A 15,020-nucleotide genomic window follows, 5' to 3' on the forward strand; every position below is an offset into this window, starting at 1 on the left:
TGGCTGATTTCAGCCTCCATCTCAGCGTGCACATGAATTTCCACTCTTTGTGTTAAATCCTGCCAAAGCAAAATTCCTGAAGCAGAATAAAAAACATGGAAGACTTTCAAACCCAGAGATTGTTGAACTGTCCCTCTTACCAAATGGCAGTCAATACTATGTTCTTTATAAAGTCTCTAGTATAATGTTTAATTCAGTAACTACAACTAGAAAGTCTTTCCAATTATTTTAAACTGCCAGAGACGTTTTAATGTGCCTCAGATTTTGTGTTGGCATGCCACAGAGTTAAGTGCCATCCATCTTTCAGAGAACTTTAAAATTTAGCCTCGTATAAAAAGGAGAAAAATGGGAAAGGATCCCAAAGAACGTACTTGTCCCATGAACCCCACCGCCATTTGTGGCCTCACAGACACCTTCTCCTGCATTTTGAAATTGTTTGTATCCCTCTGTGCAGGGTGAGAGATCCATGCAAACAGCCAAAATCTTTAATTCCTGTGCAGAGCTTCAGTTGAGAGCAGGATTGCGAGCAGATCTTCACTGGCGGCCACCCAGCCATGCATCGTCGGGCAGTATTCACTCTCCAGATGCGTTCAAGCCTCTGCAACTGAGGATGTAAAAGGTTGAGAAAGCCCAAATATCTCCTGATTTCTTTTTTGTGCCAGGGCCATGGGGCCTCTGTCTCTACCTACTGGCTGCTGTTAGTCCCAAACCCACCGAGGCAGGAGCCCATCCCTGCTGAAACCTGCCAGCAAGCACTGCCGCTGGGTGTGAGGGAACAGAGCACGTAGCTTTGTTGCCTTGGTTAGCCTCGCTCCAACTACGTGAGCGTTAGTAAGTGGCAGAAGCTGACTCTCAGTATCCTCGCACTTTTTTTATTCTCTTTTTTTTTCTTGTTTTGTTTTATTCCTTCTCCCTGAGCTCAGTGGCATGTGAATGCTGAGTGTGTGTGTCTGCACCAGGCAGAGGGGGAGAAGGGGCAGAGAGAATGTCTTATAAATCTAGTTCTGCTCTATTAAGATTCATTCTGGTATGACAATGGCTTTTTCTATTGAAATGCTTTGTGAAAGCCTTGCCTAATGATCTGTTAGCTGGGAAGAGGTTAAATTCCTGCAAGATTTTCTGTATTTGATGAAGAACAGTGCAATTATCCAGAATTCAAAGTGAGTTTTAGCCAGCTGTTAATAATACTGCGATTCTTCATGTTCTCATTACTCAGAAGTAATGTGGCCATCCCTAGTCATGGCAGTAAAATATTTATAGCATTCTCTTTTGGCCCTGTTTGTACTTATGGAGGGCTGGACATCACTTGAGGTCTTCTAAATATGCTTCTTTTTGTGCTTTAGACACCCATGACAGTACTGTTCTCATCTAACTGCAGCTGTCTGCAACAGAGACATCCAGTTTAAGGCAGTCAGCTCAGGAGGGGTCAGACAGGCCCTTTAACCACTAACGGTTGGGCATCTTGTGCAAACTGGTCAAGGCCCTGCTAGAGTCACTGGAGAGACTGGTGCTTCCAGGTTCACACTATCCCAAGACAGCTGCCAAGGATGAAGGAGATAAGTGGACTTGATATCTGATACTCTTGATACCGAGAGTGCCCTTATTAACAATCTGGTTTGATGCAGAGATAGGTTTATTAGTAGTTTTCTGCTCTTTGTGGCCTTGTTGCAGTCTGCAACAAGGTTTGTATGCTGGGAGACCACTGGAAATGTTCAGGAGCAACCCCCAGACATCTGTGTCTTTCTCTTAGCTCTCTCGCCTGATCGCTGAGGTTTCCAGTTTGGAAAGTCATGGCAGAACATGAAGTACACGTGGCATCTCTCTGTCCAGGCGCACAGAAACTAAATAAGTGTCATGGGAAAAATATAATTTCACAGTGGCAGGCCCTGCACTTGGGATAAACAGACGGCTTGTTTCCTCTGGTGGATGCATGGAAAATCAATTCCCAGTCCTCTGCAGAGGCTCCTAAACATGAACCAAATCCCCTCCTGTAGTATTTAAGAACTACAGCTGTTTTGCACCAGCAAAAACGTTTCATTTCTAGCAAGGGAACTGCAGGTAACACCTTTTTGCTATCTTCATATTGTCATTTAGGTGTCTGTCTTACCCTCTTTATAGGAGTGTCATTTCAAGTGCAGCTTTTTGCCTGGAGGTCTGAAGTAAATGAGTATTAAGTAACTGTATCTGTCTCTAATTCACTAAACATCCAGAAAAACAGCTAATGTGCCTGAACCAGTGAAATGAATACATTAGATTAATCTAATTCAGCTACTTTTCACTCAAACGACCAGTAGCATTTAAAAAAAAAAAAAGGTTGTGAAAGGGATTAGCAATTTCTTTTCCACATTTTTCCTTTCTTCTCCTTTGCATGACTTTGCTGCATTCCGTTAAACATTAGGTATTCAGTTAGCTTATTTCCTTGACCCTCCTTAAAACAGTACTTTAAAAATAAGTTTATTCTTCTCAGACCTCAGAGCTGGCTCTGTATTCACCAAGGCTTTCAGTGACCAGGAAAGGCGACAGAATAAACATAGACATACAGGCTGTGAGCAGCTTATCCTGACTGGAGCAAGTAGCTCCCAGCTGTCACCATCTCACTTGCCCCTTGGTCGGGCAGTGAGGGTACGGGGAGTCTCAGAGTATCACCCCTGGGCTTAGAGCAATTCCCTGAGCATGTGGTCGCCTCTTCTCCAACCCCTTCAGCTCCCTTGGCCATGGTGGTGCATGCTATCACCTTAATGCCGTGGCAAGTCTGATGTATGTATCCTCTGCTCCTTTATACCCCTCTTTATTGGAAACGTATAAAAAGACCCAGAGCAGGCTGCCTAGACCCTTCAGTTTAAGAGCAAATTACTGGTAGATGCTCTTGGTGTGCATATTTCTCACTGCAGTTCAGTCTAGATCAGGGTTACCTCACTTTCTGGAGAGAACATCATGTGCAATCGTGTCAAAAGCCTAAAAAACTATCAAGGTATAAGACTTAAACGGCTGCTTTACTGCCTGCAAACCCTGCTCTCCTGTCAGTAGATTGCTTCAGTGTGATTTGTTCTTGACACATTCCTGTGGCTGTTGATCATCTCCTTATATTTTGTAAGTGCTGACAAGCAGCTTGATTATTTGTCCAAGTATTTTTCTGGGACCTGAAGTCAGTCTGCCTACTCTGTAATTCCCCAGTGCCTCCTTCCCCTCTTCTAAAAGCGGAGCCCTCGGTCTGCCCTCCCAGCCCCCTGGAACCTCCCCATCCCCGGTGGCTCCTCGCAGTTAAGTGGTTGCATCTCCAAGGCTGCTTCAGGAAGCTCGCCGAGTGTCCTGGGATGCAGTTCAACAGGCAGGGATGATTGAAAACACCACAGTTATCTAATTACTCTCTAACCAAATCTCCTCTCACTGTCGCATGAGTTTGTATCTTGCTACCACTAGCATTAGCTTCATCAGGCATTTGATTGCTTTTGAGTTTTTAGTGAAGATTGAAGCAAAAAAAAGACATTAAGTGTTTTGGCTCTCCTAGCAATGCCCTGTGCTAATGCCAATCCTCCCTGATCAGCTCTTTCTGCTGGCTGGTGCCCCATTGCTCATCAAGGCCACAGTACATCAGGCGAGATGCCAGCTGGGGAGCTTTGGGGCCAGCAGGTAGGAGATGAATCCCACAAAGACCCCAGCACCCCAGGAGGACCACCCCGGCTGCGGGGCTTGGCCAGACTGTCACCAGACAGGGAGTCCTCCTCTGTCCCCAAGCTCAAGGGGTGGCATGAAGCTCCTCTCTTTGCGTGCAGAGCGGAGGTTAGCTGGTTGTGTGGTGCACACCTTGGAGGTTCTACATGATTATTGCTGGGGCTTGGTTACTGCAGAGGGGACTGTGGGAGCAGAGAGCAGGCTGTGGTGGCATGCAGGAGAGGCAGCTGTGAGCTGGCAACCCTGGGGTGGTGATGTCCTCCTCTGCCCCCCAGGCACTGCAGGGATCTGCTCTGAAAGGGATGCAAGGCAGAATAAGCACAGGAAAGGCTGAACTTCCCTTGCCAAGAGCAGATGAAAAGAGATGTTATAAAGTCACTTGTCTCTGGTAACATGGCCCCTAGCTCTTGACACAGTGGTGGAGGGCATCCAAGTTTCATGCTGGAAGGACATGAGCCCATAACTGGAATCCTATCCCAGTTTCAAAGGTCAGGTGCATTTCTGTAGTTACAGATGTCGTGGGGATGGCATTTGACCCTGGCTCATCCTACACAGAAGGCAAGGTCTGATGGACAGCAGGATCATTTGAACCTCCCTGGAACTAGCTTTCATTTGAATTACAAACTGGTTTTTGTTTCTTCCCAGCCAGGTCTCTAGACAAACTCTATAACTTTGCTGACTGCTCTGGCCTTCACCTGATCTTTGCACTGAATGCTTTGCGCCGAAATCCCAACAACTCTTGGAACAGCTCCAATGCTCTCAGCCTGCTGAAGTACAGTGCCAGCAAGAAGTACAACATCTCCTGGGAGCTGGGCAATGGTGAGTGTGAGAACAGGAGAGTCACAGGAATGGAGCTCTCTGTAGCAGAAAGGTATTCCCTTTTGGAAGAGGATATTTGCAGATCTCGGGATGCTTTGCCAATGTGGTTTCAGAGGGATTTAAAGGTTGCGGCTATAAGGCAGCACCACCTTTAAGATGGACCTGGCATGTGTTAGCCCCTTAGCTAGACGTTTCCATCAGTTGGTATTAAGCACATGAAATGTTTCTGCCCTGGCTGCTGGGCACAGCCAGTCCTGGGGTGGCCAGACCAGCAGCTGTATGGGCTTGTAGGGTGGCTGCAGCACCAGGAGAAGTGGGGGACCCTACGAGGCGAGGAGCATGACACCAAGGTGCAGGTGCTTCACCCAGCACACAGAAAAAGGGGTGCAGGAGGAATGCTGGCACAGAAGAGCAAACAATGGCCCTCATCGACTCCTCAGAGGCTCCTTCTGCTGCTCCGCAGAGTAGGCAGGCAGCTCTGTGGAGCTCAAGCTGTGCGACAGCATGAGCTATGTGTGTCTCTCCGGAAGCACAGATGAAGGAGCGGAGCTGGCAAGCCTTGCTTGTCTATTTTTGTTTTCCCAGAGCCCAATAACTATCGGACCCTGATTGGCCGCTCAGTGAACGGCAGCCAGCTGGGGAAGGACTACATCCAGCTGAGAAGCCTGCTGCAGCTTATCCGCACTTATTCCAGAGCAAACCTCTATGGGCCGAACATTGGGAGGCCCAGAAAGAATGTCATTGCTCTCCTGGAAGGGTAAGTGATCAAGAAGATCAAGAAGAGATCAGAAACCCATCCTGAGACTGATGCCCTTTTCAGCAGGTAGACTTGCTCTTTGGCTTCCTGATGTCCAACAGCTGCCAGGACAGCAAGGATCTGTGTGGCTCAGCCACCGCAGTACCAGAGGCCTGGGGACATGGTCATCTGTGCTGCTAAACTTCTGCAGAGATCCCTGGTGGGATTTTGGGCTGGGCTGATCAACACTCTCCCAAGTATTCCCATCATTTCCCAATTATAGGCAGACTGAGGCGCCCACCTTGTTGGGATGTGAAGATAATGCAGTGGTGTGGATGCAGGCTCCTGCATTCCTGTGGGCTGCAGGGCCAGGAGGTAGATCCTGGCACTCCTTACCAGTATAGATATTGTCTCAGAGTCCTTCTGGACAAATTGCTTTGCTCTTCCCATTTGGTGACTTCTTTTCCCTGTGCTCTCTCCATCTGTGCAGAGGAAGAACCTGTAGCAACTTTCTTCACTGGCCAAGCCCTTGGCTCCCTCCTAGGAGAATTGGCATGTCTCTAGTTTGGGGAGGCCAGAGGTGGAGAAGAAATGGTGACAGTGGGGGACGCAGACACCTGGAGGTGACATTGGACAGCTACAGGAACCAGGGAGGTGTGGGAGCCTGCTGGCAGCAGGAATTGGGACTTTGTGGCTCGAAGACCGTGCAGCAGAGGGGAAATTCCCTGCAGGACTGTAAACAGAAACTCCAGTGCAGAGGGCTGGGCAGGGGGAGGTGTGGAAGGGACTCTGCTGGGAGCAAAGCTGGGTCTAGAATTCATTAACATCTGCATGAATGATCTGGCAGAAACAATAAACAGCACACTGATGCAGTCCCTGGCGAGGCGGGGAGGGAGTCAGGGCCAGATTCTTAGCTCTACTGCAGCAGCACAAAGAGACCATAAAGCTGGTTGAACCATCTGCAACACCAGCATCCCTCCTGCCGACCAAAGTGGGGGAGCAGCCCGTGCGCCCACACCATGGCTGACGGCAATGCCGCGTGAGCGCATCGCTTGCTGGAGCCCCCGCATTCGGTACGGTGCGGTGAAAGCAGCGCAAGGGGAGTTACAAAATGTTGTAGTAGCCTTGATCAGCAGGAAATCTATTAGTGCCGGGAGGAGCGGGCTGAGTAAGGAAAACAACAGGGATGAGAGCCAAGAAGCTCTTAGAGAAAGGGAAGTCCTACTGCTGTGTTTGCCCTTCGTGCGCCGCAGCCGGGTCCCAGGGAAGAGGGGTCGGAAGAGCTGAGTTGCACGGCCAGGGTGGTCTGGCAGCTCTGTGTTGCTGGAGCTGCAGTTTGACTGACGGCAACCCTGGGAGTGAGACTGTAGCATACAATCTGATGGAGAGGATGGCAGAAATGCCATCTCAAATGAAAGGGAAGGTAGGTAACACCTAGGGTTTGAACAGCCCTGGTGACAGGATGGTGGGGGCTCACCAGACCCCCACACTGGTCTGAAGGAGCTGTAATGAGTGTGCCTGCTCTCCAAGCTATATGCTGTTTCTCTGCTGCCATCCTTGCCTGCCAGGGTGACGCTGGTCCACGGGCACTCAAAGTGATTTCTCTCTCCCATGGAGAAACTTTGTGTCCTGCGCTCCAAACCCTGGTGTGTGCAGCTCATGGCGAGTGACACGTGCCTGCGTGACCTTACAGCCCATGGGGTCCTGTGAGAAAAGAGCTGCTTGTCTTTCCACATAAAGACCCCATTATTACCAGGCAGGGTGTAAAGAGAAGGAGCAAGTTTGATTACACAAAGACAAAGGGCTAAATGCTCATTTGCAGTATTTGGAAATGGAGTTGCTAAAGGATGAATAGATAAACCCCAGTGCCTAAGCTGCTTGACAGTGTGAGCTTTGTTCCCAGCAGCTCCCTGACACTTCAGTACTCAGTTAGTGCTACTGAGAGCTCTGCCTTCTGCAGGAGCATCACAGAACTGGTCAATGGGATGTGGCTCAGCATGTGCCTGGGGCTGTCACGGCCAGGACATGCCTCTCAGAATCCTGAATGAACCCCACAGAGTCAGCATGCAGGAGAGAGGAGAAAGAATTTAGGAAGGTGCTCTCAATGGCAAGCCTGCTGTCTGCCTTGCTAGACCACCATGAGTGTTCTATGTAGTGCTCACAGTAGGTTGAAGGCTCCAGAGCGAATAAAGTGTGTGCAGTTACTAGTCCTGATGATGCAAAATCTGCACAGTTTATCTCTTATCTTAAAAAATGCGATGAACAGCAGAAGTCAGCCAGGTAGGAAGAGATATGCCAAGTGGAAGATTAAGACTCAAGTGTTAAGTAAGGCTTAAGTAAGGTTTAAGTAAGGAGGGGAGAGATGAGCACCCAGAGTAGCAGACAGGGTGAGTGGATTAGTCTGCCAGGCAAGCAGTGCCCTGTTACACAGTGAGAAAGCAGGTTTTGGTGGGGGAAATAATGGAAATGAGCTGAAGTGGGAGAGGAGAGCTCAGAGGGGCCCAGGGAGTGATCTCTGACAGTAGAAGCTGACATTAGATGTTCTCCAGGGAAAGTCTCTAGAGTTACCTGACGTCCTGAAACACTCAGAGAAAAGTCTCATTGTGAAGTATTACCTAAAATTACATTTTCCTGTTGCATACTCTGTGTTCCAAACATTGCAGTCTATTGTTTAACTGTTATCTCAAGCAACCAAGCTAAACTTACTCTTTATGTTTAAACATTTTCCTGCAATAATGACAGTGTCATCACGAGTTGGGCATTGCTCTCTGCTGTGCACCAGGCTCTGTGTCTGTCTCAGTGGTGGAAGATGGACATCTCCAGAGCTGTTCTGACACAGTCCTCAGGCCTGTCCTCCAGGGCAGGGTGGGACTGAACCCCTCCTGGGGTGCCACCTTTCTCTGGGGTCTGCTAGACGGGCTAGATGATGAGTGCAGATCAGGTACCCAAAGGTTTGCAGCATGCAGGGGTGTGTGCATGCTGTCTCACTGCAAAGGCTGTCCTTAGCCAGGTGACACTGAGCTGTGCTGGATGAAACCTATGGTCTTCCTGATGATGGAGGTAAGATAAGATGAGGGGAGGAAAGCCCTGCCTGAAACACAACAGCACAGGCTTTGCACACCCTTCACTGCTGAGTTATTGCTCCTGAGCTCTTGCACCACCCTGCACAGTGCAATGGCTCAGAGCAGTCACAGAGCATATCAGTGTCACTCTGGGCTGGCAAGTCCTGGCCACTGGACCAGGGCCGCTACTGCTGATGTAAGGACAGGCTCTGCAGTGATGGAGCATTGCTCCGATGGCTGGGGCCTGCTGTGCGGGAGGCTAGAAGTGGTGTCTTGTGAATGCACAGGTGCAAGAGGGAATTTCTCCAGACACAACCAACAGTTGAGTTTGATGAGGTGTTAATTAGACCATTCATGCAGCCTGAGCTGTTGGAGAGCAGACCATGTTAGCTACCTACTGCGTCTGTGGGTACAGGAATCCCAGAACTCCTCAGAATTTGCTTGGGGAAAAAATTGTGAGATTCTAAGGAATTAACATAGATTTTAACAGCAGATCAGAAATCAGACACAAAAGTTAATGCATGACTGAATCACACATTCAGTGCTGGAAGAGAAGAAACATGAGGGAAAGCTATTAGGAAGAAGAGATGCTAACATGTGTTAAAGCTCAGAACATTTGGTACAAAACTTAGACCAGCATGTCCAGGCAGTTTTGGCTCGGGGATCTCATGACCTGTTGTTCCTCAGCTGGTGTAGCCCAGATTTTGCCACTGGACACTCACAGAATCACAGAATCATCTAGGTTGGAAAGGACCTTGAAGATCATCTAGTCCAACCGTTAACCTAGCACTGACAGTTCCCAACTACACCATATCCCTCAGCGTTATGTCGCCCCTACTCTTAAACACCTCCAGGGATGGGGACTCCACCACCTCCCTGGGCAATTGTTGGGGTGTTACCTCCACGATGGCAGGAGCTGCAGCGCCAGGAGGATAAGGGCTGGCAGACACTTGTGTCCACACTAGGCTGGCTGTTGTTGATGCTCTGTGACAGCTTTGGGTCTTGAGCCTACTGAAGTCACCAAAGACGTTGAAGTCTTTCTCGTCTGGAGCTACAGCCTTTTCCTACCTCCTCATACCCCAGCTCTCAGAGCCACCAGACCTGCTGCATCCTTGGATTTCTGTCTGCCCTCTTTCCAGCCTTCTTGGCCCCTTCTTGCTACTGCTGTCACCATTGCACATCCATGCTCTGGTCACAGAGCCACAGCACCTCCAGACAGGTGGCAGCAGCAGGCGAGGAAGCTCCCACATGTCAGTCCTCACCTCACAAGGCGCAAGAATTTCTCATCCTTCATGATTTTTTTACTACAAACTACCTGGTTTGTAGTACCTGTGGAGAGTTAACCACCCATCTGGGTCACTTTGGCTCCTTTTGGTGATGATGTCATTCCACAGTGCTCTGAAAGGAGCCCATAAAGTTGAGGAAGCACGTTTGTCAGTCGTGATGAAGCCCTTCATCCCTGCCAGCTGTGGACATGGCAGGGCTGGGAGGGGGCATGGAGATAATGTCTTGATTATCTGTGGGCAGCCCAGGTAGAGGTCAGTTTAAAACTTGTCCCAATCCTCAGCCCTGCTCCCTGCATCCACAAACCAACATCAAACCCTGGTTCCTGTGTTGGTCCTTATGTGGTAGAGAGAGGTGTTAGCTTATAGCTCATGAAATGGTACAGGCTGTACACTTGGGATCCAACACCACCAGTGGCCAAAGCAAAATCAAGGTGCTAAAAATGTGAGAGTCTTTGCTAGTATTTTTATGATGACTGCCCATGCCACTACAAGGGCAAATAGGGCTACGGCTGTCTGAGCGGGTCAGCACACATCAGTTGGTCTAGGCGTTGCTTTTTATCCATGACTTGTTCTGGAGTAGCAGCCAAAGGCAGCATATGGACAGAGCTTGTTTGTTTAAATTCATGTAGGTAAGAGAAACAAGGAGAGCCCAGTGTAGGTGGTATCTGGCAGAGGGAATGACTCTGGGTGGGTTTCAGAAAGAAATGTATGTATTTGTCCTGTCCTCTTCCTGACAAGGGCTTCTGCCCTGTTCGACACAGGCAACTTGTAAGCACTGCATTTTTTAGAAGCTCTGCTTTGCCTGTTTGACTTTCTTTAAAAAGTACATCCTTGCTGTATTGGTCTAAGGCTCTTTAGTGATGCTGCAGAGGTGAGCGTTTCTCAGTCAGCAGAGAAAGAAGCCTCACCCTTATGCAAGATACAGCAAGGCTGGTGGCACAGAGAGTACCAGGACACTGAATAGGTATAGAGCAAGAATTTTGTGCAAAAAATCAAGCCACAAGACAAACAACATTAAACTAATGATACAAAGGGAGGAGGAGGTCACTGCAGCATGAACTCAAGCTCTGGTAGCATTCAATTTATGAGTGACTCCATTCATAAATACATTGAAATGAGGTGTGAAGGATTTGATGAGGCATTCTGCAGTTCCTTATATAGCAGGGTCAAGGATCTGAGGTATAAGCAAAGGATTTAGCTATTACTCTTTCAGGAGGAAAGGGTTAAGATACTTGTTGCTGAAACTTGATCTGGATGGCTGGAATGCCAAAATCAGAGTCACCTGTATAGGAAGAACAAAATGAGTAAGAAAAGAGAGATAAGATTGTGCCACTGTATAAGTACACAGTGTACCTTCATCCTGATTGCTATCTACAATCTTAGTCATTTCATCTCAGAAAAGATGTAACAGAATCGGGAGGGTTACAGGGAGAGGAGCTGAGGATGTGTGGAGGTATGTGATGTCTTCACGTGAGAAGAGATTAAATAGGCTGTGCCTCTTTGGCTCAGAAGACGGACAGCCCAGGGGGAATGTTATCGAGGTGCGTGAGCCTGTGAATGGGGTGGGTTTTTTCACAGTGCAGAAAGTAGTTTGGAAGGAAGCTTTGGAAAGAAGGAGGAAGCTTTTTCACATGGTATGCAATGGCATTGCAGAAGTCATTGTCACAGGGTATTGTGGAGGCCAGAGGTGTGTGTTCAGAAAGGGACTGGACTAATCAATGGTGGGAAAAAACATCAATGGTAATGCAACATCATGGTCCAAATGCAACCTCCACAGTCCCTGGAGTGCAGATTACCAAGGCTGGGTAGGGCAGTCTGGAACATAAAGCCCCCCTCTTTGCTAGAAGGCTTGTGCAGCCCTACTGTAGTTAAGGTTGGTTGAAGAAAGGTGATGCTGAGCAGAGAGAGAATACAATATAGCAGCAGATTTGTACATAGTCCCCACCAGGCTCTGCTCCCCGGAGAGAAATCCCTGTCTGAAATCTGGCACTGCAGGTCAAAGTGTTTGCAGCGGGTGGCATGAATTGGGTCTCTCCGTTGCTGTAGGTATTTGATTGTGCTGCTGAAACCTGAAAAAGTTAGTAAGTGAAGCCTGTGCTTTAGTCCCCCTCACCAACCAATTCAGACACAAGATAAAGCTATTTCTACCCATCACTGTTGGCTCAAAGGGCAGAGATCTGCCACCCAGCTCTAGGGATCTGCCACGGCACCACAGGCAGGCCAGTACTGCTCCTACATTTGGGACTTGGGAAGGGTCAGCTTACTTTTGTAGTACTCCAGGGAGTAGCAGATGAAATAACCTGTGTTTGTGAAGTCCAGCGTCCAAGAGTCAGACAATAATGCTAAACCACCTGGGAGCCTGTGTGATGGTAAATTGTCATCTTGTGCAGCTGCATTGTTTGTTACAGGATCACTTTTTTTAATTATTTAAAGGATGACAATCTGCAATTACCTGCATTAGAAAGCGATTTCCAAGTACAGATGGCTCTTTAATGTATCAGGAATAAGCCTAGGAAGTTCCAGTGGCTGGAAGCTGAAGCCAGACACATTCAGATGAGAAATAACATACTTGGAAGCTAATTAACCATGGGAGCAATTTGCTTAAGGTTGCAGGAGGTGCTCCATGACTGGTAAGTATTGAATAAGGACAGGAGATCTATTTCAGAGACGTGCCCACACTCAAGTGGAAGTTGCGGTCCCGAGACATGTGGCTATGGGAGATGCTCTGGGACAGGTCAGGTTTGAGCCATGGTTTCACAATACAGTTTTGATGTCAGTACCATCTCGTGGTGTTGCAGACCTCCCACCCAATTCTCCCACAGCTCATTCCTGACCTGTGAGGTGCTGTCCCACCTTGTGCCATTATTACCATTTCTGGGACAGAGCTGTGAACTGTTTGGGTGACTTAACAATGTTAAATTACATTTTTCATAGTGCTTATTTAAAAACAAGCTTGAACCTCAGTTACATCTCATTGCAGGACCCCACAAGTAGTAATGCTGGCATGGGATGCAGGCATACAGGCAGCTGCAAGGGTAAGGAGATGGACATATCCAAGCTCAGTGGCTTTGTCTCATCCTCAGTATCACAAACTCCCTGCCTGAGGCTCCTGTTCCTCCACATGCCTCTGACATGTTCTGCTTTCCCACCTAGAGATGCTGCCCCAGCAGATTTTGAGGACTCTTACATTTGTCCAGGTTTCTGCTATGTGGAAGCCCAGCCTGGGACACTGCACAGATGTGCCCTGGGGCTGCCACCCATCTGAATTAGGGGGCATCACTACAGGAGTTGCCCACATTGCCTGCACAGCACAGGCTGAGTTTGTCCCACTGCTCCTGGCTGGGATTTACTACACGTGCGCTGTGCAGTCAATTGGTGCTCACAGAGAAAGCCCAATGTGTAGGAAAATGGCAGATTTACTGCGCCAGCCCAGCCCATCTGTGCAGCACATGTGCAGGGATCTGAGCCCTCCCGGAAGCGTCTGGTTTGCTCTGCCTGTGCTGCGCTGCACACACGGACATCACAGTCCAGGAAATCCCAGATAAAAATGTGCCAGTGCTGGCCATTTGAACCATATGGGTCTTCACTGGCCTCAAAATCTGTGGTTTGAGCAGCACAGGTGCTACAGGAATAAAGGGATTAGTAACATCTGTATTCCTAAACTGGGGATATTCAGATACCTGTGCACCACTGCATCTCCACCTGCCCTGGCCTTTCATCTCTTGCTCGTTGGCTGCTGAGTTGCTCTAGGCTCCCTTTGGAGGGTAGAGACCATTGTCCAAGTCATCTGGGGTGCTCCAGGCACAACTCCACCATTAAGGCAGGACTTGAAGTTTTACCAAGAACTTTTGAACTTCATCCTGCAAAAATCTCAATAAAAGGAAAAATAAAAGAAAGAAAAACAGACATGGAAAGCAAAATTTGATCTAAATGTGCATTTTTTATGGTAAAATTTGAAAATTACCAGAACTAACCAGTTTATTTTTGTCTTATGGAGACAAAGAGGAACACTAAGCAAGCCAGGGCCTTTTCTGTCCTGCTTTTGGTCTGCACTGGCATTGTCTGAGTGATACCTGTGTCCTACAACAAAATTTTCTCATGAGCTTTTTAACAACAGTCCAGTTAGCTTCCAGGATATGTGGAAGTTGGGACAGATGGATGTCCTGCTTCTGCTGCTACAGGGATGCTGGAGGTTATACCGTGGGTTTGCTTTGCTTTTCAGTCCCTTCCCAAAGACCTCTGTAGCAGGTGTGTCTACAGCAGAGCTGTAGGCACTGTGGAAGTGGCGAGGAAAACTGGAGAGCTTCTTCCTCTGAGCTTGGTCTGCTCATGGTTTTGGACTGTGAGTGGAGAGTGCCAAGCTGAGCCTGAAGAGGTGATTTAGCAAAGTCCAGGATGGTTTATTTTGCAGCCAGAACATAAAGCATTTGAGGTTAGAAAGCAAGATGGGCTAATCTTCAAACCCAAGTGCAATATATTGATCTTCAAACCCAATATAGATTGAATTCATAATTTCAGTTTAGAGTTCATTAGTTCATGCTTGTACACTGCATGCATTATATTTTAGGCAGCAGTCCCTGTACCAAGCATTTAAAACCTGGGAGTTGGGTTTTTAGATCCTTTTGGCATATTTCTTCACACTTAGTTTTGTAGGACAGCAGCCTCTCCTTAGCAATATTTGCAAAATCCCCTTTTGGCCAGATGACCAGTGTGGGTTGCAGGTAGCTCACACCTCTCCCTCTGGCTGCACTGGGGCTGGTCCAGCTGGTCTCCTCACCCTGCTCAACTGGGAAGGAACCATCCCCAAACCACCACCCTGGCACTGATCTCCCGGCCCTGACCCTCAAGAGAGATGTAAAAGCATTTCTGAAAGGTGAGCCTGGGAACTGAAGCTCACAGCACTGCTAGGCAGCAGAATCAGGGGTGCATCAGTGCTACAGGGTTCTACAGCATGTTATTGTTTTTCCATTTCTAATTGTACCTCTTCCCTCTCTGTCTGGAGGGATTTATTACTGCTGCCTTTGCCAGTGTCTTCTTATGCTTCACAGGGTCCAGCTGCCCTTTTGTCCCAGTCTATAATTGACCATCGTCATTAATTTAAAGTCAGAATGATTGTTTCTGAGCTATATTTAGCCTGAAGCTTGATGCTCTTGTTTCAGACCTGATTAGAGGCTCGTGTGCTGGAAAGCTTGCTGCTCATCCCTGCCATGACAACTAGTCTGATAAAAGGTCTCATCTCTCCTCACAAAACTTCCCTCTTCTTCCCCACCCTTGGTCATGGGGCTGTCCTGAGGGAGTTGGAGTTGCAGGACCCAGTGCCACTCATCTCTGTGTCCTGGCAGATCAGGACAGCTGTGTGATTCCTGTTGTGTTCCCAGGATCCCCATGCACCAAAGAGCAGCCTGAGACAATACAGCATCAGTTTCTTTCTCATCACGTTCACTT

At 48.2% G+C, this 15,020-nt stretch overlaps 1 protein-coding gene across 1 annotated transcript in view; it reads left to right on the plus strand.

Moving 5' to 3' along the window:
- The window catches only part of HPSE2 (heparanase 2 (inactive)), a 127,739-nt gene that overhangs the window by 83,730 nt on the left and 28,989 nt on the right, over positions 1 to 15,020 (plus strand). The window contains exons 6-7 of the mRNA XM_074875685.1: positions 4,318 to 4,491; positions 5,077 to 5,248. Coding sequence (XP_074731786.1) covers positions 4,318 to 4,491; positions 5,077 to 5,248 — 346 coding nt within the window. The remainder of the gene's footprint in view (positions 1 to 4,317; positions 4,492 to 5,076; positions 5,249 to 15,020) is intronic.

Source organism: Strix uralensis, chromosome 7, assembly GCF_047716275.1.
Source record: "Strix uralensis isolate ZFMK-TIS-50842 chromosome 7, bStrUra1, whole genome shotgun sequence".
Classification (NCBI taxonomy): domain Eukaryota; kingdom Metazoa; phylum Chordata; class Aves; order Strigiformes; family Strigidae; genus Strix; species Strix uralensis.